The sequence below is a fragment of the Bufo bufo genome, chromosome 4 (assembly GCF_905171765.1).
Source record: "Bufo bufo chromosome 4, aBufBuf1.1, whole genome shotgun sequence".
In the NCBI taxonomy this organism is placed as follows: domain Eukaryota; kingdom Metazoa; phylum Chordata; class Amphibia; order Anura; family Bufonidae; genus Bufo; species Bufo bufo.
Window position 1 is genome coordinate 221,947,948 of NC_053392.1, and position 25,826 is coordinate 221,973,773.

A 25,826-nucleotide genomic window follows, 5' to 3' on the forward strand; every position below is an offset into this window, starting at 1 on the left:
TTCAGTCTTTTTGACTGATCAGGCTTTTCAGAAAACCGTAGCATGTAGTATTTTTACCTCCGGCCAAAAATCCTGAACACTTTGACTGAACGCCGGATCCGGTCTTTTTGTTTAAAAAATGATATTATTGTGTAAAACAAATAAATAAAAAAGTATACATATTAGGTATCGCCGCGTCCGTATCGACCGGCTCTATAAAAATATCACATGACCTAACCCCTCAGATAAACACCGTAAAAAATAAAAACTGTGCTAAATAATTTTTTTTGTCACCTTACATCACAAAAAGTGTAATGGCAAGCGATCAAAAAGTCATATGCACCCCAAAATAGTGCCAATAAAACCGTCATCTCATCCCGCAAAAATCATACCCTACCCAAAGTAATCGCCCAAAAACTGAAAAAACTATGGCTCTCAGAATATGGAGACACTAAAACATGATTTTTTTTTTTTTTTGTTTCAAAAATGATGATGTTGTGTAAAACTTATATAAATTAAAAAAAGTATACATATTAGGTATATCAGCATCCGTAATAACTTGCTCTATAAAAATATCACATGACCTAACCCCTCAAGGGAATACCGTAAAAAAATAAAAATAAAAACGGTGTAAAAAAAGCCATTTTTTGTCACCTTACATCACAAAAAGTGTAATAGCAAGCGATCAAAAAGTCACACGCACCCCAAAATAGTGCCAATAAAACCGTCATCTCATCCCGCAAAAATCATACCCTACCCAAGGTAATCGCCCAAAAACTGAAAAAATTCAAAAAAGAAATCATTGTGTAAAACTTACATAAATAAAAAAAAAGTATACATATTAGGTATCGCCGCATCCATGACAACCTGGTCTATAAAAATATCACATAATCTAACCTGTCAGATGAATGTTGTAAATAGCAAAAAATAAAAATGGTGCCAAAACAGCTATTTCTTGTTATCTTGCCTCACAAAAAGTGTAATATAGAGCAACCAAAAATCATATGTACCCTAAAATAGTACCAACAAAACTGCCACCCTATCCCGTAGTTTCTAAAATGGGATCACTTTTTTGGAGTTTCTACTCTAGGGGTGCATCAGGGGGGCTTCAAATGGGACATGGTGTCAAACAAACCAGTCCAGCAAAATCTGCCTTCCAAAAACCGTATGGCATTCCTTTCCTTCTGTGCCCTGCCGTGTGCCCGTACAGCGGTTTACGACCACATATGGGGTGTTTCTGTAAACTACAGAATCAGGGCCATAAATATTGAGTTTGGTTTGGCTGTTAACCCTTGCTTTGTAACTGGAAAAAAATTATTAAAATGGAAAATCTGCCAAAAAAGTGAAATTTTGAAATTGTATCTCTATTTTCCATTAATTCTTGTGGAACACCTAAAGGGTTAACGACGTTTGTAAAATCAGTTTTGAATACCTTGAGGGGTGTAGTTTCTAGAATGGGGTCATTTTGGGTGGTTTCTATTATGTAAGCCTCGCAAAGTGACTTTAGACCTGAACTTTTCTCTGAAAATTGGGTTTTTGAAAATTTCTGAAAAATTTCAAGATTTGCTTCTAAACTTCTAAGCCTTGTAACATCCCCCAAAAATAAAATATCATTCCCAAAATGATCCAGGAGGTATTACTATGTATTATAGAAGTAGAGAAATTGAAACTTGGAAATTTGCAGAACGGCCTGGATAAGTCAAAGCGTTTTAAAGTTATCAGCACTTAAAGTGACACTGGTCAGATTTGCAAAAAATGGCCAAGTCCTTAAGGAGAAATAGGGCTGAGTTTGGCATGAAATTTACCAAATCTTAACCTCCTCAGATTGCACATAATCTACAGTATATTTAAAAGGGTTTTCCTACCCTAATGACCTATTGCCTATCTACAGGATAGGTGATAAATATCAGATTGCTGGCGGTCTGACTGCTGGAACACCCACTGATCATGAAAAAAGGGGTCCTGAGACATTCATCTACATTACCGCCAATCTATGTACACAAGGGTCTTAAAGGGGTTGTCTCACTTCAGTAAGTGGCATATCATGTAGAGAAAGTTAATACGAGCAACTTAATATACTGTTAGTATCCATATTGCTTCTTTTGCTGGCTGGATTCATTTTTCCATCGCATTATACACTGCTCGTTTCCATGGTTACAAACCACCCTGCAATCCATGGGAGCACACATAGGCTAGTGCTTTATCCTATAGTGTACAATGCACAACCACCACTGGTCTACACGACACCAATGTCGCGCGACAATTTTTATAATGGTAGTCTCTATGGTGTCGCACTGCGACATCCGACATACTGCAAGACGACAGTCGCAAAAAACCCATTCAAGATGGATTTTTATGGGACTGTCGCAGTCGCAGCATGTCGCAGTGCGACACCATAGACTACCATTATAAAATGTCGCACGACACATGTTGCAGTGTAGTTGTGCCCTATGTGTCGCGCAACTTATTGTCGTCGTGTAGACCTAGCCTAAAGGTTTTCTTTAGGTTTAAAAAAAAAATAAAAAAAATTCTTTTAGGTGGGGGTGCACCTAAAGCAGAGGCATTAGGGTCACCTGAGGCAGGGTAATAGTGGGGATACTGGAGCAGCTGCAGGGGTATTAATGGGGCAACTGGAGAAGATTTAATATTAGGGGTGCTTTTAGAGTAGGGGCATCTGGAGCTGGCGCACTTATGGTGGTGCACCTAAAGCAGAGGCATTGGGGGGGGACAAGGGCTGCAGTAAACTATTATTTCAGTAATCGAGTATTCTGTCGATTACTCGATTTATCGTAAAAAATAATCTAATAAGAAAAAATGTATTAATAGACTGGTTTCCTTTATAAAAACTCATCAGACCCTCTGCCATCAGTCTCCAACACCCTTCGTTCCCCCCTGTGCGATCAGCCCAAGTGCATCAGTTCCCCCAGTGCCATCAGCTCTACTATCCCCCAGTGCCTTCAGCTCTCCCCCACCCCAGTGCCTTCAGCTCTCCCCCACCCCAGTGCCTTCATCTCCAGTCCCCCAGTGCCATCACCCCTTCTATGCCATCCATTGCCATGTCCCCCAGTGCCATTAGATCAGCCCCTCCATGTCCCCTACTCCCCCAGCGCCATCATTCAGCCCCTCCATGTCCCCCACTCCCATCTGCCCTTCCATGCCATGCATTGCCGGCTGTCCCCCTTTAGTGCCATGTCCCCAGCGCCAGTGAGATAAAATACTTACCTTTCCTGTAGGGGCGCCGCTCCACAGCTCCTTCCTCTTCTCCACGAACTGCACTGGATCCTGACGTCACACAGCGTCGGGTCATAGTGCGCGCTTACGTGCACTATGACCTGACGATGTGTCAGGATCCAGTGTAGCGCGGTAAGTAATAGCATGCGCTTCACTCCCGCTCCGTGGTCACATGTAGGGATGTCATGATACCGATATCAGTATCGGGACCGATACCGGACATTTGCATGAGTACTTGTACTCGTGCAAATGTCGCCGATACCTCATGGCTGTGCAGCGGGTCCCGTGTCCCAGATCAGCGGTGGGGGCTGCGGTGGCAGGTCCCATGTTGTCTTTCGGGCGGCTGCGCTGCTCCCAGCCCATCAGCGTGGGGACGGCAGCGTGTCCCAGCTGATCGGCATGGGGGCGGGACTTCTGTGCGGCGGCTCCCAAGTCCCATACGGTTGCCTGGCACTGGGAGGAAGTTAAGGCCACTTCCTCCCAGTACTCTGGTGCATCTGCATGGGAAGGATTGCAGCAGGCCACGTGGGTATGGTGCATGAAATGGAGGAGAAATTCAGTTAATTTCTCTCCATTTTATGTTAAAACAGACAAACGGTGAATAATAAAATAAGGTGTGGGGGGGAATGGGCATATAATAGTGATCCCCAAACGCGTCCGTTTTTTTCCTATCATTTGCATGGCAAACCTTTCTTAGATTTTTTTTTTACTTTCCTTTATGTCTGGTGATCCTCCAAAAATAAAGGAAGACACACGGATCACGGAACAACGGAACCCCATTTTGCGGAACGGAACACAACAACGGTCGTGTGCATGAGGCCTTAAACTGATGATCTATCCTCTGGATAGATCATCAGCATCTGTTCGGCGGGGGTCCGACATCCGGGACCCTCGCCGATCAGCTGTTTGAGAAGGCAGTGGCGCTCCAGCAGCGCTGCGGCCTTCTCACTATTTACCGCTGGCCAATTGACGTCACGACTTGTATCAACTGGCCTGGGCGGGGCTAAGCTCCATTCAAGGGAACGGAGCTTAGCCGCGCCCAGGCCAGTGATACTAGTTGTGACGTCACTAGTCCTGCGGTAAACAGTGAGAAGGCCACGGCGCTGCTGGAGCACCGCTGCCTTCTCAAACAGCTGATCGGCGGGGATCCCGGGTGTCGGATCCCCGCTGATTAGATGCTGATGATCTATCCAGAGGATAGATCATCAGTTTAAACAAAGTGCAGAACCCCTTTAAATATAATCAAACAATGCATATTGTATCTGTTTAAGGCTCCATTCACACGTCCGCAAATGGGTCCGCATCCGTTCCGCAATTTTGCGGAACGTGTGCGGACCCATTCATTTTCTATGGGGACGGAATGGATGCGGACAACACACAGTGTGCTTTCAGCATCCGCATTTGCGGAGCGCGCCCCTGATCTTCAGGTCCGCAGCTCCGCAAAAGATAGAACATGTCCTATTCTTGTCCGCAGCTTGCGGACAAGAATAGGCATTTATATAGGGGTGCCGGGTGGGTGTGTTGCGGGTCCCCAACACACCACGGACGTGTGAATGGAGCCTAAGGCCTCTTTCACACTACCGTTTTTTGTTTCCGTTTTGCGGGCCGTTTTTTGTGGTCCGTATACGTAACCATTCATTTCAATGGGTCCGCAAAAAAACAGAATGTACTCCGTATGCATTCCGTTTCCGTATGTCCGTTCCGTGCAAAGATAGAACATGTTCTATATTTGGCCTCAAATCACGTTCCGTGGCTCCATTAAAGTCAATGTGTCCGCAAAAAAAAACGGAATGCATACGGAAATGCATCCGTATGTGTTCCGTATCCGTTCCTTTTTTGCTGAACCATCTATTGGAAATGTTATGCCCAGCCCAATTTGTTCTATGTAATTACTGTATACTGTATATGCCATACGGAAAAACGGAAACAAAAAAACGGAACAACGGATCTGTGAAAAACGGACCGCAAAATACTGAAATAGCCATACGGTAGTGTGAAAGAGGCCTAAGGTTGTATTCAGACATTGCAGTTGAAGTGACGTTAAAACCGCATCAGATGAACTGCATACAGTTTTGGTAAAATCTTACCCAGTTTTACAATGTGGTAACCTGCTGTGTGGTCTTAACATGTGAAACACGTAAGGTGGATTGTTTAATCTGCAAAATACACATGGCCAATTACCACATCTGGTCACATTGCCAACAACTACCGTATATACTGTAGGTGACTGTCAGACAATGCAGTTTAATATTATTATACGGGACTATATTACAGTATGGCAAATTATCTGCAATTGGGGTAAATAATTTAATGGGGTTGTGCATTCACCCTGACTTTTCTGTATTTTCCGATCTGTATAAATTCTATAGCTCAGTAATGAGTATTTTGATTAAATAGCCACAGTAAATTACTCACGTGGCCAGATATTTTTAAACCGCAATATACGCATATTTTCCTCTTTAATAAGACACACCTGATAAGACGCACCTAGGTTTTAGAGGGGGGCAATAAGAAAAACATTTTATTCATTAGACCTCAGATCAGGCCAGCAATCAGACACCGAATGTTAATCAGACCTCATCTGACAGCCCCAATCAGACCCCCAATGTTAATAAGATTCTCAATCAGACCTCAGATCAGCCCCCCATGCCTCAGATCAGCTCCCTATGTCTTTTATCAGCCATTTATGAGCCCCCATGCCATCTATGAGCCCCAGTGCCATTTATGAGCGTCTGTTATGAGCCCCCATGCCATTTATGAGCCCCCATGCCACAGACCAAAACACTTACCTCTCCTGCTCTGGACTTCGCCACTCCTCACCTCCAGCGCGCTCTGTCTTCTTCCTGCTGCGGCCACAGCACAGTCGAGGACCAGGAAGCGGTGAGTACAGAGCCTTCACCGATTCCCGGTCCTCCGGTGCTAATGAGTGCTTCCATAATGGAAGCGCTCACTAGTATTTGATTTATAAGACGTAGGGCCATTTTTCCCCCACTTTTATGGTAAATATTTTGGTTGGGGATTCAACCTCTTATATGTTTTTCTTAAAGGGAGTGTCTCATCTTAGACATTGGTGGCATATTTCTGGATATGCCACCAATGTCAGAGGGTGTGGGTCCCACCTCTGGGCCCTGCTTCTATCTCTAGAACGAGACTCCTGAAGTGAATATAGAGCAGCCGTGCATGTGCGGCCGCCCTCTATTCATTTTCATGGAGGGCACCTTAGGCATGCACAGTGGGCTCTCCACTTTCAGGGGCCCCTTCTGGAGATTGGTGTGGGTCTGAGAGGTGGGTCTTGTACCTTTCTAACCCCTTTAAGTGAGAGGTCTCACAAAGTTCACCTTTGTCCATAGGTCCTTTTAGAGAATATGGATCTTACTAAAGGAATTCTCTCACATGTCTTGGCAGCAAACTGCAGTTATCTAAAGCAGTCATGACGGACTTTGTTAGGAGATGAAAAGAAAACCTAGCTACTTCAGTCAAGAGAGGACGTCACCTGTGAGTCACTGGATATGATAGTTATGTATTGTGCCTGTGACTACGTCTGATCAGTACGGTGTTGTCTTGTATAGTCTGTAGAGTGATGATGCTCTGCAGAACCATTGTGTGTGTAGAATTGGTAGCTGACTACTATATGGCAGAATTATTGGTTATGTTGGTCTTGGTATTGTAACATACACTCGTGCGTAACTACAACGGCAAGCCTGCCTGTGCAATAAGAGGCTTCTGTGTCGACTTTCACCTTTTTATATTTAACATATTTAAAGGCTGTCGACAAATTTGACATGAAAAAAAAAAATTTGAATTACTTATTACAGTACCAATTTTGACTTAAACAGGATCTGTCAGCATGATCAAGGATATTAAATCAGAGATATTTGCAATTGTATTCATATGCCAATTAGCAGGTTTGAGCATATGGGGGCGAGGCTCAATCCTTGGTGCAACGCTCTACAAACTCCCACCTACCCTTGATTGACAGGACTAGACATCAGCATATTGAGGGGAGAGTTGTGTACTAGAGCTGTCTCCTAGCATCTACATATCATATACACTGTACTATAGCTTTACCACATTGAGTGGTATTGAGATTGAGATATGCTCAAAAAGTAAATATCTTATTTCTGCTTTATTCACAGGCAGAATATTTGATTATGAAGACACCAGTAATGTGAGTTAGCTTCTAAGCAGAGAAAAAACTTGTCTTCTCTATGTGAAAAGACTATATTTTAGTGCTAAGTGCACAGTTTTGTATATAGCAATCCCAGACTTTTATTTTCTCCCCCAGATATTATTTTTTCCACATTTAAAGGGATTCTGTCACCAGGATTTCACTTACTGAGCTGTTAACATGACCACATCAGTCTTCACGATTTATATTACAATATACTAGTATTACTGCCCTGTGTCTTGTAATTTGTCTATAAAATCGCTTTTATTAATATGCAAATTACCTAAATATGGAGCCCAAGGGGCTGTCCCTCTGTCCGTCGGAGCCCAGCCGCACCCCTTCTCCTTGAGCCCAGCACCGCCCCACTGCTAATTTATTCACTCCTCATCGCCGACCTCATGCCTGGTGCACCGTAATCTCGTGTATGTGCCGTGGAAAGACCAGTCAGTGCATGTGCAATGTGTTCTGTGAGGCCGATGCCACGACACCCCGCGGGCGCTGACCGGTCTATCCACAGCGCATGTGTGAGATTACGGCGCACCAGGCATATGAGGTCGGCGATGAGGAGTGAATAAATTAGCAGTGGGGCGGTGCTGGGCTCAAGGAGAAGGGGTGCGGCTGGGCTCCCACAGACAGAGGGACAGCCCCTTGGGCTCCTTATTTAGGTAATTAGCATATTAATAAAAGCGATTTTATAGACAAATTACAAGACACAGGGCAGTAATATTGGTATATTGTAATATAAATCGTGAAGACTGATGTGGTCATTTTAACAGCTCAGTAAGTGAAATCCTGGTGACAGAATCCCTTTAACCCATTATAAAGGTCGATTTCCTTATCATATTGAGAATAATGTTTTTTATACTTAAAAAGCTAATAAATATTGCTGCTTTCTTTATAATCATATATTGAGCCTGTGAATAAGCCAGTAATCGGTTTTATAGGTTTCAAATATAGTAAGGCCTTTTTTATTTGATCATATATTATTGTATAGCCTTTTATTACAGGTTAAATGAGAGAGAAAAAGAACAGATTTTTTTTTTTTATTCTTCTCTCCTGGGATTTGACATATTTACATACAAGACTGAGCACTTATTACTAAGCTATACCCTTTCTACATAGAAAAGAATGTATTTTCTGTGCTCAGAAAGCTAACACATATTACTGGGGTTTTTTATAATCCTATATTGTGCTTGTAAATAAAGCAGTAATATGTATATTACCTTTCTGAGCATATCTCAGTATGGTAATGCTATAGTACATGGAGTATATGATATGTAGATTCTAGTACACAGCTCTCTGATACATCTCTGCCCTAAGTATGCTGATATCTAGCCCTGTCAATCAAGAGGAGGGGGGAGTGTGCAGAGCACAGGGGGTGTTACATAGCAGTGCTCAAAGGACTCAGCCCCTCCCCTTGGTGCTCAAACTTACTCATTTGCATATGAATTGAAATGCAGATATCTCCGCAGACATATTTACAGACAAAAAAAAGGAATAGTTTTACTCAGCATGATGAGCCCTACCAGGCAGTATGCCGGTTTAATAGGGTTGATCATGCTGACAGAGCTACTTTTAAGACCAAACTGCAGTCTGCATACCTTCATTTATTTTCATACCCCTAATATGCCGTTTGAAATCTTCTCCTAATTTCTTTTGAGTTTGCACCTCCAACTAATACATGTGGTATGTGTATCACAGGTGCTGCTGCCTTTACTAGAGTGTGCGATTTTTCCCTGTCCTCCCTTGGATAGTCTGCTATGGGTGCTCGGCTTTCCTTCTACATATGTACAGCCTATGTGTGTCACTCTCCTCCTGCTGCATTCTGCCTTGTGTGTACTTCCTTCCCTATCTGTAGCCTGTGTGTCCCTGTCTGTTCTACCTGATAACATGGATACTTTCCCCTTTCTCCACACTGTGATCTGTACATCTTCCTCCGCCTCCCCACTGCAGTCACTACCCGCTAGCTACTCTTTAAACGCATATTAACACTAAGAGAAGGGAGGGTTGGAGTACATAGCCGAGAGGAAGAGTGGTCTGTTAGATCTATTTCTGATTCAGTAGGGCAGCAAGCTAGGTGAAAGATTTATACAGACTCAATCGCAGCAAAATAATATGACATTTTTAATGAAGACAGTTAAAGAAGTTGTCTGTCTTAGGAAGCACCAAGCACAATGGTGGTAATCTGTTCCCAATTCTAGCTGTTCTAGTACGTGTGACCTCTTAGGCCAATGATTGGCTGCAGCAGTCATGGGACCAATCCAGTTCTGGTTCAGCAGTAATCAGAAGCATCCAGGAACAGGACAGTGTAAGGCTACTTTCACACTTGCGTTGTTCAGTCTGGTTTTGAACCCAGTCATTGTCAATAGGGACAAAACTGAACAAACCGGAATAGAGTGCACCAGAATGCATTCCATTCCGGTTTGTTGCTTTCCCATAATGCATACAAAATTGCTGCAAGCAGCGTTTTTGTGTCTTGCTTGCAAAAACTGAACTATCCAGATAAGGCACCAAAAACCATGTAAGTCAATGGTGCTGTATCCATTTTTTTCGGACACCAGAAAACTGGGTTCTTTTTCGATATAATACAACCGGATCCTTTCTGAATGGATGCCGCCGGTTGTGTTATTCGAACGGAATCATTTTGCTGTAGGTTTGAGATCCTAAGCCTATCTAAAAAATAGTAACCTTCCAGGCTCAAAAAATGAACATGGACACAAAGCATAAGTCAGTGTTGGGTACTTTTACACTAGCGTTATTCTTTTCCGGTATTGAAATCCGGTGAGGGGGCTCAATACCGGAAAAAAAACGCATCAGTTTTGTCCCAATGCATTCTGAATTTAAAGCAATCCGTTTAGTATGCATCAGGATGTCTTCCGATTCGTCCCTTGTACGGTATTTGACCGGACAATATACCACAGCATGCTGTGTTATTTTTTCCGGCCAAAATCCCGAAACACTTCCGCCCTTGCCGGATCATTTCCATTGGTGACGTCACTGCGCTCATCACATGGTCCATCACCATGGTGATGGACCATGTGACAGACCATGTGATAAGCGCAGTGACGTCACCAAAGGTCCTTTTCCTCCCAGGTCCTCAAAGAAGAAGAAAGAAGACAAGGCTACTTTCACACTTGCGGCAGAGTGATCCGGCAAGCAGTTCCGTCGCCGATCCGGCAAAACGTATGTCATCTGATGGCATTAGTAAGACTGATCGGGATCCTGATCAGTCCAAAAAATGCATTGAAATGCCAGATCAGTCTTCCCAGTGTCATCCGGCAAAACGGATCTGGCATTTATTTTCACCTTTCCGGTATTTTGAATGCACTAATACATGACGGATCCAGCATTCAGGCAAGACTTCAGTTTTTTTTTCCGCCGGAGATAAAACCGTAGCATGCTACGATTTTCTCTTTTGCCTGATCAGTCAAAATGACTGAACGGAAGACATCCTTATGCATCCTGAACGGATTACTTTTCATTCAGAATGCATGGGGATATACCTGATCAGTTCTTTTCCGGTATAGAGCCCCTGTGATGGAACTCTATGCCGGAAAAGAAAAACGCTAGTGTGAAAGTACCCTTAATAGGAAGTTTATATATTAGCCCAAGTGCTTTATTCACATCTTTACTGGTTAGTACTTCTCTGTAATGTCCTCAATGATCCTGGTGCTGTTTCTAATGAGTTAAAAAGTTGAGAAGCAGATTTTCCTGCTTTCTGTGTGCAGTGGATGGGCGTTATTCACCACCAGCAAATCTGGGAAACCCGCAAACTAGAGATCTAGCATACAAATGATAAATTTGCTAAAAATGCCAGATACAAGTTATTTAATGGCCATGCATAGTGTTACTCCTTATGTACGCACACTGTACTGTTGATTAAAGGGGTATTCCCATCTTAGACAATGGGGGCATATCGCTAGGATATGCCCCCATTGTCTGATAGGTGCGGGTCCCACCGCTGGGACCTGCACCTATATCGAGAACGGAGTGGGGAGTGCTGTGGCTGGAGGACCCCAGATTTCCCGGGGTCCGTCCACCACCAAGCGCTAATCCCCGCCTCTCCCATAGAAGTGAATGGGAGCGTGCCGCGCATGCGCGGCCCGTGCCCCCATTAATTTTTATGGGGCAGACGGCAATAGCCGAGCCAGTGCTCGGCTATTTTCGGCAGCCCTATAGAAATGAATGGAGGGCGACTGCGCATGCGCAGTGCGCCCTCCTTCACTTTTGGGGCTCCGTTCTCGATATAGGTGCGGGTCCCAGCACCTATTAGACAATGGGGGCATATCCTAGCGATATGCCCCCGTTGTCTGAGATGAGAAAACCCCTTTAATGCAAAGTTTGTTTAAACATTAGATATGCTTTAAGGATCCAATGACGTTTGAGATATGCTGCTAATGGCTCTACCTTAGGCTGTATAGAAGTCTGAGAATCTAAGCTTTGACCCTTTTAAGGACATTTCTAGTTTTTATTTATCATATTCATTTTTTCCTCCCTGCCTTCCAAGAGCCATAACATTTTTTTTACATAGCCATATGTGGACTTTCTGTTTGCGGGACAAGTTGTACTTTCTAATGCAAAGTGTTGGGAATCTGGGAAAAATATTAATGGGTAGAACTGACAAAAAAGAAATTCTGCCATTGTTTTACAGGTTTTGTATTTACAGCTTCTACTGGGTGGTAAAAATGACATGTTATCTTTAATTGAAAAAAAAAACATTCTGACACCAATAACTTTATATAATTCTGTGTATGGAGGTGGGAGGGCTCTTCTGTCATCTTTTGTTAATACCATTTTGGGGTCTGTGACTTTTTGTTCACTTTTTTTATTCAATTGTTTGGCGATTTTATATTTATTTTTTTCGTTACAGCTTTCACCTCAAGAGATGAATACTATTATATTTTTGTCCTTCTGAAATTTTTAGACACAGCAATATATGTGATGTTTGTATTTCTTTGTTCATTTTTATGTGTAAAAAAAACTTTTTTTTTACCTTTTTATTTTTATTCCACCTAGGGGACTTAAACGTGATCTATTTTAAATTTGCTGTGTTCTTATTAATCTCTTAATAGAAAGTTTAGCAGGCCTAGGAGCCTTCAGAAGACACTCTACTTCTATAGTAACTGAACGGCGCCCGCTATCTCGTTGTGGGGGTCACGTTCAGTCAACTGAAGCAGCATGCTACTGGTAGATGACCCATCAGATGCCATGGTCACAGTTGACCATAGTATATGAGAGGGTAAATGTCAGAGATTGGAGTTTTCTCTGATCATTGATACTGCCAACTTGTGTCTGCCGTATAACACAGCAGTCGCCAATTGGTTATAGTGGCCGCTCCGGTTCTCTGTGGGCGCCATGTATAAAACGCAGACTTCCACTGTACATGTACGGTGCATGTCACCAATTTATTAAAACAGGACTAGGATAGTGATTCTAGCTATGATACAGCCTGAGATGCCGCAAGGTGAAGTGGGAGCTTCATATACTTGCAGATCTTACTCCCCGACCCAGTTTCTAAACATGCTGTTGCCAGCTGCATCACAGCTAGCACCGGGATTCTCCGCTGTTAAACAGGTGGCTGTACACAATCAATAGCCGTCAGACGAACAGCTCTCTCTCCTGATTCCCTCATAATCATCCACATTTGGTTTGGCTAAACCTGTATGTGTATTTAATGAAGAGAGGGGAGAAAGCTGCTGCCGAACACTTCTTGCAGCAGCTTATCTCCCCCAAAAAATAAAAGGATCCGGCAAAAATATTTATTTCGCCCAATTCTTATCTCCCGCAACATCATCAGCAGGGGAGGTTCTGGAGCTCCCCATATGCACTTGAATGGGGCTGAGCTGCGCCAAGGCCACGCGACCGATAGTTGAGGACTAGGATGTCATTGGACTAGGGTAAGCACCGAGAAGGCAGCAGCACTTCCTTCTAAAACAGTCGATCGGAGAGGTCCCAGGTGTCGGTGCCCCCAAAGATCAGATGCTGTTGATCTATCGAGAGTATAGGTCATGAGTTACAAAGAGTCTAATAACCTCTTTAAACTGTCGGCCGAACTTGCTATTCTCAGTGGGTGTGGATGACAATACACTATTTTGTACAGGGGATAGATCAGATTGAAGCATCCAGCCTTCAGCCAGTGTGGGGGAGCTGGGGAGACAGTGGGGGACATGTTGGCATGCTGCTGAGAGGAGAAGCGGTATAGATCCTCATCCTGCTGTGTAACTGTACATGTCTCCAGATGGAGGCTAACTTGGACTTCTGTGCATGTTATCACCTTTCACTTATATAAATTAAGGGAGCATTGCTCATTTACTCACCCCTCTGTGTTGATTTAGGCTGTTTATTGATACCACAATTAGGGGTGGGCGATATAGACGATATGCGATATAAACAATATAAATTTGGCGATAGAGATTTCGTTTATATCGCGGTAGAACATGGCATGCGCCGCTCTCGGCACGCACCATGTGATCCTAAGTCGGCACAGTGGAGAAGGAGGGAGTCTCTCCCTCCCCACTGTGTGCGGCTTCCGCTTACCACCAATGAGAACGGAGTAGGAGTAGGAGGGGAAGGTCTGTGGCCACTGTGTCACCAATGAGAATGGAGGAGGAGGGGAGGGGCTGTGGCCACTGCACCACCAATGAATTCCTGAATACAAACGTAGCTTGCGTGTGCCAGCCATATCCCATACCCGGCCTATATGTCTGCGCGCTGCAATCCTCCACAATTAACCCCTCAGGTTCTGAGGGGTTAATTGCGGCGGATTGCAGCGCGCAGTCATAGAGGCCGGGTATGGAATATGGCCGGAACACGCAGGCTACGTTTGTATTCAGGCATTAACTATATTTATTGGTGGCGCAGTGGCCACAGCCCCTCTCTTCTACTTCCCCTCTTCTAAGTATTATATTAATTGCGGCCCCCCCTCCACGCGATTAAATCATTGGTGGCAGTGGCGCGAGGGTCCCCCCTCCTCACCCATTGGTGGTGCAGTGGCCGCTTCTGATTGGAGCCCCAGCAGTGTTATCGCGGGGCTCCGATCAGTTACCATGGCACCCAGGATGCTACTGAAGCCCTTGCTGCCAAGAGAAACTCCCTGCTGCTGTGTGAACTATGAACAGGGCAGCAGGCAGAGTGTAAAGTCGTATTCACCCTAATGGAGCTCTATTAGGGTGAATATGACAATGGTTCTAGCCCCTAAGGAGGCTAATAGTTATTTAAATAAAAAGTAAAAAAATAAAAAAGTTTAACCCCCCCCAATATAGAAAATTAATATATTGCGATATATATCATATATCGCACATGCTTCAAATTATATTGCAATATAGATTTTAGGCCGTATCACCCACCCCTAACCACAATCCATACATTTACCAGTGTCCAGATCACCGCATCAGATAATTCGTATCAGACACTTGCACCACACGCACAAACATTAATAAAGGTTACATTTTACATTGTTACTGTCCTCTCCACAATAAAGCATCTTCATTACACCCATCTGAGAGTGAACTTAGTTAGGACATTCTATTAAGTTTAACGATTTTTTTATTTTATTAGAATTACAGTTTGTACAAGGGATGGAAAATGACCTACCTTAATCAGTTGGTGCATTCCTGCATTTTTTTAACAATTTGTTGCAAATTTGAATTTTTGCTTAATTTTAATTTTTATCAGGTAATTTAATTTTGCTGGAACAGTATGGAGCCATCGTCTGAAGAAGACCTGCAGTAAATTCTCCTAAGTGACTAGAACACCTTCCTAGTCTACTACTAAGTATTGATTTAGTGGTTTTATTAGTTTGCTCTATACACTTATTTGATGTCCAAAATGTCACATACTGTTCTTCTGAAGTGTTGTACTGAATTTGTGCATTTATTGTGACTAGCACATTTCCACTGTACTTTGTTTAGACGTCTCCACAAATGTTGAGAGGTGCAGATATCATTTGTGCCTCTTATTTGAATTGGCTGCTGAAACGGACAGTGATTTGTACATCTTTGAAAGAAAATACAGTTTATTTTTGTTCATACGTATTTACTCTGCACGGCAGGTCATTTTCCATGATGTCAGCAGCCTGACAGAGAAGCTGGTTCCAATAGTAGAAGCCATGCAGAAGTTGTTCAGTGCTGGTACTGGAACGTACTACAGTGATTCCATCTTTTTCCTCTCTGTTGCTCTACACCAGATAATGCCAAAAGGTAATGTGGTTGGATTCATTTGTACTAAATGTCAGTGCAGGCTATTATGTCATATGTTCTCTATTGGTGTGTCGTATTTTCCATGTTCTGGCTTATCTTGCATGCAGCTTTTACACACAAACACGCACATATACATAGAATTATTTACACTTCATGGCTACAAGTATGTGGACAAATGATCATTACACCTATATGAACTGGAGGCCTGCAAATCTGCACTGTAATGCATTGTGAGCACACATAATTGAGAAGACATCACAGTTTCGGTTCTTATTTGCCTATATAGTGCTGGTTAGGTCATTATTAAAGAATAAGATAGAGGCTCTGGTGTATACCTGTTTTATTTGATGTGTAATTTGTGGGTTGGCAGCCATCTTGATTCCTTCTCCCCTCAGATATGGTATTCCTAATGAGTCCTGCATTTCCCATCATGTCGGCTTTTCAGAGACAGAGGGAGTGGAGTCTCATCACACTTTACTGCCCTGAGTCCTGTGTACGGGCAGCCATGACAGATCAGTGACACAGCTGCTATCCCCTCACTCTGCAGAGTACACATGTTCTCTTATGGTATGCATCTCGAGCCTGTCTGCAATCTCTGCCCTGTTACCTCTCTCTCCCCTCTCAGCTCTTACATGCAGGAGGCAGGGAGACCAGTGTGAAGCTACAGAACTACACTGGAGAGTCAGTACACACAGATAGTAGAGGCAGTGTGAGTCAGGGGGTTTATATACGTGCAGGTAATTACTGTATACACTCACCCACTATATATCTGTTCTCCAGGCCCTTTAGATAGAGAGACATTATATCTTCAACAAAATACAGGGGAGCATGGAGGGGAGAGACCTGAGAGCTGCCAGGAGGGATTTGATAGGTGATGATGAAATACTGTAGTTCACATAGAAAGATTGTTGGGCGATTGACCACTGCTCTGGGCTGGTGGTCAGACTTGAGATCACATGACCAACGTCCCATAATGAAAAGGTTTAAAACGTATGGAGGCAGCTGAGTATGGCTATAACAAATTACACTGCTACAATATTGGTGGTGTTAGCAATATATCTAAATAAAAAAAAAATAAAAAACAACAGTAGTACTACTTTAACATAATTACAGATGTTGCCGCAGCATGCTTGCCAATGTTCATTGTTAAGTGTAGTTTAAAAGCTATTTCTGGCCTGACTGACTCCCTCCAAGGGCTCATGCACACAAATGTTGTTTTAGTCCGCATCCGCTCCCCTTTTTTTTTTTTTTCGCTGGTCGGATGCAGACCCATTCACTTCAATGGGGCCAACAGATGCCATGTGATGACCGTGTGCCATCCGCATCTGTGTGTCCGTTCTGCGGCCCTGCAAAAAAGATAGCACCTGTCCTAATTTTGTCTGTATTACAGACAAGGATAGGACTGTTATATTATGGGCTGGACGTTCCGCTCCACAAAATGCAGAACGCACACATCCGGGATCCATGTGCATGAGCCTGAATTTGGAGTTGGGGCCCCTTTTTCAGCTACAAAAGCCTTCACTCTTAAGAGTAATGAGATGGTAGAATGCGTTTGTGGGAATTCTGCAAAAAGAGCATTTGTGAAGTCATGTGCTGCTGTTAGACAAGTAGGTCTGGGACACAATCCTTGTGCCAAGTCTTCCCTAAGGAGTTTGATGGGTTTGAGGTCAGGTCTTTGTGCCAGGTCACCACCACACCACAGTAATGCTGTTCGAAATGACTTTGTATGCAGTAGAATTAACATCACTCTTCACTGGAAATAAAGGGAATAGTCCAAACCATGAAAAACAGCCCTGTACTGTTACCCCTCCTCTGCCAAATTGTACAATAGGCACAATACAGACCAGTATACGCAGATTCATCCATCAGACTGCTCGATAGTGAGACGTGATTCACCCACTGCTCCAGGGTCCAGTGTTGGAATAATTGATACTACACCAGCTGACACTTGCCATTCTACATGGTCACCCTAGGCTTGTGTGCAGCTGCTCAAGCATGAATCTCCGTACACGCAGTTCTTGTGCTGATGTTACTTCCAGAGAGCTTTTTATGCACATTTCACTGTTACAAGCCTCCATTCTGCCACATGTACAGCCGTAGTATGATTGTATATTGAGCTGTTACCTATTTAGGTGCTCCCATAAGCGTACCCGTACATGGGGCCCCAATTTCTGCGCTGCAGATGAGTGACAAAATCCACATGTACAACATGCAGGTTTTGCTGCAGATTTCACCATGCTGCATTGATTTGGGTTAAATTTGCAGTGAAAAGCCACAGAAAAAATGTAAAAGGTGGCAATTAAAACCACACTGCAGGACAATTTGCGCCCAGAAAATGCCTGCAACATGTAAAATCCTCTGCTTTGCTGGTGCTGTTGCCATTTAGAGTGTGTAGATATCTACGACTACCTGTGCCAAGGGCTGTAGGATCTTGCATTAATGTGATCAGTGGGAACATAAAATGATATGGTTTTAATAAGGGCGAGCTATTTTTGTTTCATATTCAGTTTATACAAACTTTCTATATCTCTCTCTCTTCTCAAGAATATATTCTACATACCTATGTCTTGTTTCTGGCAGCATTTTTGCACCCTCACACCCGTGTTACACTTCACAGAAGTGAGCGGCTGCCTAAGAGACTGTTAATAGACATTGAAAATGGGCTTAAACAATTAACTATTTCTAAACCTAGAGGTAGGTATTTTTAGTACATAATTCTCCTGCATTGTCTTGTGGTAGGCAACGATGATCATTTTACTTTAATAGTGTTACAGGGAAGGCAGAAAGGCAGTCCAGAGTAGACTTTTACAGATTATTTTCTTTTCTTTTTTTCTTCCTTTTTTTTTTTGCGTAAATCCACGGTCTTTATTACTAGTTAATTGCCTATTGTACAGTGGGATGCGAAAGTTTGGGCAACCTTGTTAATCGTCATGATTTTCCTGTATAAATCGTTGGTTGTTACAATAAAAAATGTCAGTTAAATATATCATATAGGAGACACACACACTGATATTTGAGAAGTGAAATGAAGTTTATTGGATTTACAGAAAGTGTGCTATAATTGTTTAAACAAAATTAGGCAGGTGCATAAATTTGGGCACCACAAAAAAGAAATGAAATCAATATTTAGTAGATCCTCCTTTTGCAGAAATTACAGCCTCTAAACGCTTCCTGCAGGTTCCAATGAGAGTCTGGATTCTGGTTGAAGGTATTTTGGACCATTCCTCTTTACAAAACATCTTTAGTTCATTCAGGTTTGATGGCTTCCGAGCATGGACAGCTCTCTTTAAGTCACACCACAGATTTTCAATTATATTCAGGTCTGGGGACTGAGATGGCCATTCCAGAACGTTGTACTTGTTCCTCTGCATAAATGCCTTAGTGGATTTTGAGCAGTGTTTAGGGTCGTTGTCTTGTTGAAAGATCCAGCCCCGGCGCAGCTTCAGCTTTGTCACTGATTCCTGGACATTGGTCTCCAGAATCTGCTGATACTGAGTGGAATCCATGCGTCCTTCAACTTTGACAAGATTCCCAGTCCCTGCACTGGCCACACAGCCCCACAGCATGATGGAACCACCACCATATTTTACTGTAGGTAGCAGGTGTTTTTCTTGGAATGCTGTGTTTTTTTTCCTCCATGCTTAACACCCCTTGTTATGGCCAAATAACTCAATTTTAGTTTCATCAGTCCACAGCACCTTATTCCAAAATGAAGCTGGCTTGTCCAAATGTGCTTTAGCCCACCTCAAGCGGCACTTTTTGTGCTGTGGGCGGAGAAAAGGCTTCCTCTGCATCACTCTCGCATACAGCATCTCCTTGTGTAAAGTGTGCCGAATGGTTGAACGATGCACAGTGACTCCATCTGCAGCAAGATGATGTTGTAGGTCTTTGGTGCTGGTCTGTGGGTTGACTCTGACTGTTCTCACCATTCGTCGCTTCTGTCTATCCGAGATTTTTCTTGGTCTGCCACTTCGAGCCTTAACTTGAACTGAGCCTGTGGTCTTCCATTTCCTCAATATGTTCCTAACTGTGGAAACAGACAGCTGAAATCTCTGAGACAGCTTTCTGTATCCTTCCCCTAAACCATGATGGTGAACAGTCTTTGTCTTCAGGTCATTTGAGAGTTGTTTTGAGACTCCCATGTTGCTACTCTTCAGAGAAAATTAAAAGAGGAGGGAAACTTACAATTGACCCCCTTAAATACTCTTTCTCATAATTGGATTCACCTGTGTATGTAGGTCAGGGGTCACTGAGCTTACCAAGCCAATCTGAGTTCCAATAATTCGTTCTAAAGGTTTTGGAATCAATAAAATGACAACAGTGCCCAAATTTATGCACCTGCCTAATTGTGTTTAAACTATTATAGCACACTTTCTGTAAATCCAATAAACTTCATTTCACTTCTCAAATATCACTGTGTGTGTCTCCTATATGATATATTTAACTGACATTTATCGTAACAACCAACGATTTATACAAGAAAATCATGACGATTAACAAGGTTGCCCAAACTTTCGCATCCCACTGTATATTGGCATGATAGGAACGATGTCTTGAAAGTCCACAAAGTAATGTTATGTCGTTTGTCTTTGGAGCCAAAAGGCAGATTTCTTTTTGTTTTTGTATACTAAACCTATTTGATATTATTATTATTATTATTATTATTATTATTATTTTATACCTGTTTTATACAGTTTTATGTGATGGGTAAAATGGTAATTGTTTTTAACATAAAACTTATGAAAGATAAACAGTGACCATTAGTTGCCAATCTCGGATAACCCCTTTAGTGTATTTATTCATTAGTTTGGAGTAGAGAGTTGACAGCCATGGCCCATCATGAAAAATAAAATAAAACCATGATAAAGATGTCTGACCTGACTGGTTGTTGTAATTGTATTTGTTGGCGTGTATCACAGGTCACAGAATGCGCTGTGTTAATTGTCTCTTTGGCTTATATTGAATGAAAGAAGATTAAAGCACATAATTAATCTACTTGTGTTATTTGGAGCTCATGCTCTTTTCTGCTTTGACACTGCACGAGAAAAACAGGGCTTTTGTATGAACTGACAATAGAACTATTAACAGCTTGCTAAAGACACAAAGGTTACGGAGCCGTCGTGTGGCGAGGCTACATAAACAGATACGACAGTACATAGCTGCTATTGTTTCCTAGAAGAACGGCAGATTAAGCTTGAGTGATCCAATTAGCCTTCTGCCAACTTGAAATGCGTTGACTTGCCTGCTAGATGGACATCCGTAACTTTCATCTGTCTCTGTTTTTATTGTCTCATAGGGTTACATTTACTAGACAGTAAAAAAGCCTTTAAATACGGACACTGTCAGTTTTTCATGGCCATTTTTCAACCATTTGTGCATCCGTTTTCTTCTGGTCATCCGTCTGTTTTTAATGGCCGTCTTGCATCCATTTTTAACAGCGTTGAAAAACTGCCTTTAAAAACGGCTGATTTTAATTAGGGTTTTAAAGGTTTTTCATCAAACAGCATTTATTGTGTAGAGAAAGTTAATACAAGGCGCTTACTAATGTATTGTGGTTGTCCATATTGCCTCCTTTGCTGTCTGGATTCATTTTTCCATCACATTATATAATGCTTGTTTCCATGGTTACGACCACCCTGCAATCCATCAGCGGGATCACCATTGCTCTTGTTACAAGCTCCACTACTTTCTGTGGCCAGCCCCTCCCTCGCTGCTTTCCCGCTGCCTCACAGATAGGAGTTTCTGGCAACCGGAGCAATCGTGATGCCCTTGTTTCACCAAAGGCCTAATTTACCTATGAAGAAAAGGTATCATAACTTGGGAATGAAGCCTCAGATCAGCAAAAGAAAAATAGTGTTTTATTCACTTGAACAACAGCTGGTTCGTGTTTCTATGCAATAAGTTTGATAGGGAGGTTGGAGGTGACAGATTCCCTTTCAAAATTGGCTTTCCTTCAGGAGTTAGAGGAGCTGTCATCTCTCCTGACAGGTCTGTTTTAGTAACTACTTGCATTCCCCATGTAATAGCAATTCTGGAACATCTGTTCTTATGACTATGTTCTGCTGTTCTTCTATGACTCCAGAGTTTAGCAGTAAAGGTCCATCTTGGTGTTACAAGTTGGGGCGTGTCCCTGCACAGCCGGAACAAATTGGTGTCCTTAGTGGCATCTTTCCAAGATGTATTTCAGGCTTTGCAGAGTCATTCTCTATAATGTGGAAAATAGAAGTGTCTGATGCATTTGGGAATGTAGGAAAGACACACGTGTTACACATAAGCAGCAAAACATAAGGCGGCCTTTATACATTCCCCCGCGATGCTATATCGAACACTGAAAGACGAGAGGGGAAGAGCAGTGAGCCGTCAGAAACGGGAGCAGAGCTCTGAGGATATGTCAAACTCTACAGCATCAGAACTAGGTCAATGTCTCACTTCAGCAAATAGCATTTATCATGTAGAGAATGTTAATACAAGGCACTTACTAATGTAATGTGATTGTCAATATTGCTTCCTTTCCTGGCTTCATTCATTTTTCCATCTCATTATACACTGCTTGTTTCCATGGTTATGACCACCCTGAAATCCAGCAGCGGTGGCCGTGCTTGCACTCTATAAGAAAAAGCGCCAGCCTCTCTGGTGACCCGGGCCGTGGGAGCACGCATAGACACGCATGCACAGCAGCTCCTGTCCTAGCCACTTTGTATCTGCACTGTAGCAGTGGCCATAACCCCTGGATACGAGCAGTGTATAATGTGATGGAAAAATGAATCCTGCCAGCAAAGGAAGCAATATGGACAATCACAATACGTTAGTAAGTGCCTTGTAGTAACTTTGTCTACATAATAAATGCACTTTGCTGCAGTGAGACAACCCGTTTAAATGGTTGGAGATTTAGTATGCAGAATGTCAAGTAAAAATATTCATTGAAAAGGTGTACATAGCCTTATAATAAAAGGAAACTAGTCCTCTCGAAACAACCACAAGCCATTCTGATCACTTTTATCAAGACTATTTTACCAGAAGAGGCCACTGCTGCTAAAGGAGTTGAACCTGGACATAACTTCTTCTTCGCTTTCTTAGCATGTCTGAGTGGAGCTTCAGAGCATTTCTTGCTCCGATGCTCCCCCTTGCCTTGCGCATGGCAAGGGCTTTTTCTTCACTACCAGTGACGTACCCGCTTTCACATTAGTCTGCTAGGTTGAGGCTTCCACCTAGCAGTGATCCCAGTGATGTCACCAACACAAATGGGTGGTCTATAGTGCTGCCCTAGGTTGTTTTATAGCCTAGGGCAGCACTGCAGTGCTGGTGACGTTACCAGGATCACTGCTAGGCGGAAGCCTCTGCCTAGAATAGAGAGGAACTAAACAAATCAGACCTTGCCCTGAGCAATGCAGGCCAAGAGAGAGCATCGGAGCAAGAAATGCTAAATAAGTGAATAAGAAGTTATGTCTGGGTTCAGCTCTGAACCAGGACAACCCCTTTAAGGAATACGGTTTCCATGAAGAGCATGCTGCCACAGCAGAGCAGCGGCTGATGAGGGAGGGAGCCCCCTTCCCTCTGTGATCCTGTCAAGTATCGGGTGGCTGCAACGGCACAGCAGCCGATACACCACTTAGCAGGGTGTGTCATACAAAATGGGATTAGATACACATTTTAGCACGCAGTATCATAGAAGATGTGATTAGATACACACTTCAGCAGGCAGTATCGCACACAATAGGCTCTGTATCAGGCACGCATACATGTTAGGATTAGATACAGATGTGTTTGGACGTGCTTGCTGATTCCAGCTGTTTATCACACTCTGGAGATGGTGAGGGAAGAGCCTGTGGACGGTCAGTAATGGGATTAGATACACCGCTCAGCAGGCTGTATCAGACAGCATAGAATTAGATACAGATGTGATTGGATACTCCTGCTGCTTCCAGCTGTTTATCACACTCTGGAGATGGTGAGGGCAGAGCCTGTGGACGGTCAGTGATGGGATTAGATAGACCGCTCAGCAGGCTGTATCACACAGGATAGAATTAGATACAGATGTGTTTGGATACGCTTGCTGCTTCCAGCTGTTTATTACATTCTGGAGATAGTGAGGGAAAAGCCTGTGGACGGTCAGTAATGGGATTAGATAGACCGCTCAGCAGGCTGTATCACACAGGATAGGATTAGATACACGTGAGGGCAGAGCCTGTCAGTAATGGGATTTAGACACTGAGTGAGAAGTAGATTCATGTCTGGGTGTAGAAAGACACAGGAGTTATAGGAGTATCTGCTGCAGGCAGAGCAGTGGGGGGCGTGTCCAGCCTGTGACTTATCACTGTGCAGTGCAGCCAGGCTTGTGTATCAATAAAGTTATGTATTCAACAAAACAAGAAGGGGAGAAAGTAAACAGATCTGCCAGGATAATCTGATGTCCTCCAGGGGGGAAGGAAAGCTGTCAAAGATGTCAAAGCCACACAGATCATTACGGTCGCCAATTTTTCCTGCTTACAATACATCGGCTTCAAGAACTGACTTTTTATTTCCTATCTAATGTATCTGACCCATTGAAAAGTGGCATTGTCATGAGATAAGCAAAATCTCAGTACTTGTCAGTGGTTTTAATGTAATGGCTCCTTGGTGTATGTATCATCCCTGTCATTTATGTTTGGTTTGGGATATGAAGATGCGGTTTTATTGCAGACTGTTTAAATGTGCAGTAAACTGAAAGGACGTAACAGATTTCTTGGAGGTCTAAGACTTGTGTGTATAAAGTAAGCAACATGCTGTAAGTTAACTTTTACTACTGAGTATTTATAGTAATGGCAAGGAATTACTATGACGCGCATAGGTAGCTGTTCCCTAGATCCTGTCGGCAACACTGGAAAGTGTTGCTGTAAATGTACAGTTGCAGGGCCTGGGATAAAAAACAGGCATCAAGTATAATTACATTATTTTTATTTTAGATCGCGTAAGTGCAGTATCCTAAATGGGCACTAACTTTTCCAATAACTCCTCAAAAATCAGTTTAAGTGAACTTTATCCATTCTGTAAATCACTTTGATAAAAAAATGTTATGTTATACACCCGAAATAAATCAATGAAATCTCTGCCTACAGGGTCTCCCTTATGCCTAGGGGTCTCCTTTCTAGCAATTTTGCCATCCACTCACTGTTAGGGCTCGTTCATATGACCGTATGGCTTTTTCAGTGTTTTGCGGGCCGTTTTTTTGTTTCAGTAGTGTTTCCGGTTCCATTCCGTTTTTCCGTATAGTATATACAGTATACAGTAATTACATAGAAAAATTTGGGCTGGGCATAAATTTTCAATAGATGGTTCTGCAAAAACGGGACGGATACGGAAGAAATACAGAGTACATTCGTATGTGTTCCATTTTTTTTTGCAGACCCATTGACTTGAATGGAGCCACGGAACATGATTTGCAGGCAATAATAGGACTTGTTCTATCCTTCAACGGAAGTATGGAAACGGAATGCATACTGAGTACATTCCGTTTTTTTTTAGGAACCATTGAAATGAATGGTTCCGTGTACGGAACGCAAAAAACGGCCCGTATACGGAACGCAAAAAAGTTCGTGTGAACGAGCCCTTACTAGGTAAATCTGGTCATTAGCCACAGATGGACTGAAGGAAATGGATGTACCTTTCTTCACTGGCTGGCTCCAGAGCCCAGTGTGCTTATGAGCTCTGTGCAGAGGCCTATTCACCATCCATGGCTCAGAGCTTGACCACTGCAGAATGCTCAGCATCTCCGAATGCAGTTTTCTGCGTATAGACCGCCACATCTTCACTCTAGTACATAGTAGGTGCATTTCTTACTCCAATCATAATAGAATGAATTTATGAAGTGCTTGAGCACCTCTTCATGTGTTGGTTTTAGATTGTTTATTAGTCAGCATCCCTCACTAGACTGGCCCTGCATCAGTTACAAAGTCCCTGCCCCATTTGTGCTGTAATTAATGTTTCCTTGTGTTCTGGACTTTTCCCACTCAAACTCTCCCTCCATAAGCTGTCTTCTGTGACCTGCAATTATGTTTCCGTCTCTAAGCCATTGTGATCATGTGTTTTCAAAGACCTAGATCTGTGTGTCCTGAGCATAAACTGTCTGTTACACACTATGTTTGCTAAGGATAGGGGCAAGGAATAGGCTAGGGCTCACTGGTGATTGGCCTAGAAGTATGGGAAAGGAAGTCTAAACCAGTATAGTACTGGCAGAGTGCCAGGTTTGAGAAGAACGTGTGGATGCTTGGAGC

General features: G+C 43.0%; 1 protein-coding gene across 1 annotated transcript in view; it reads left to right on the top strand.

Annotated features, from left to right (window-relative positions):
* XXYLT1 (xyloside xylosyltransferase 1) overlaps positions 1–25,826 on the top strand; it is a 291,171-nt gene that overhangs the window by 36,665 nt on the left and 228,680 nt on the right. Inside the window, exon 2 of the mRNA XM_040428327.1 lies at positions 15,429–15,576. Within this exon, the coding sequence (XP_040284261.1) occupies positions 15,429–15,576 (148 nt within the window). The remainder of the gene's footprint in view (positions 1–15,428; positions 15,577–25,826) is intronic.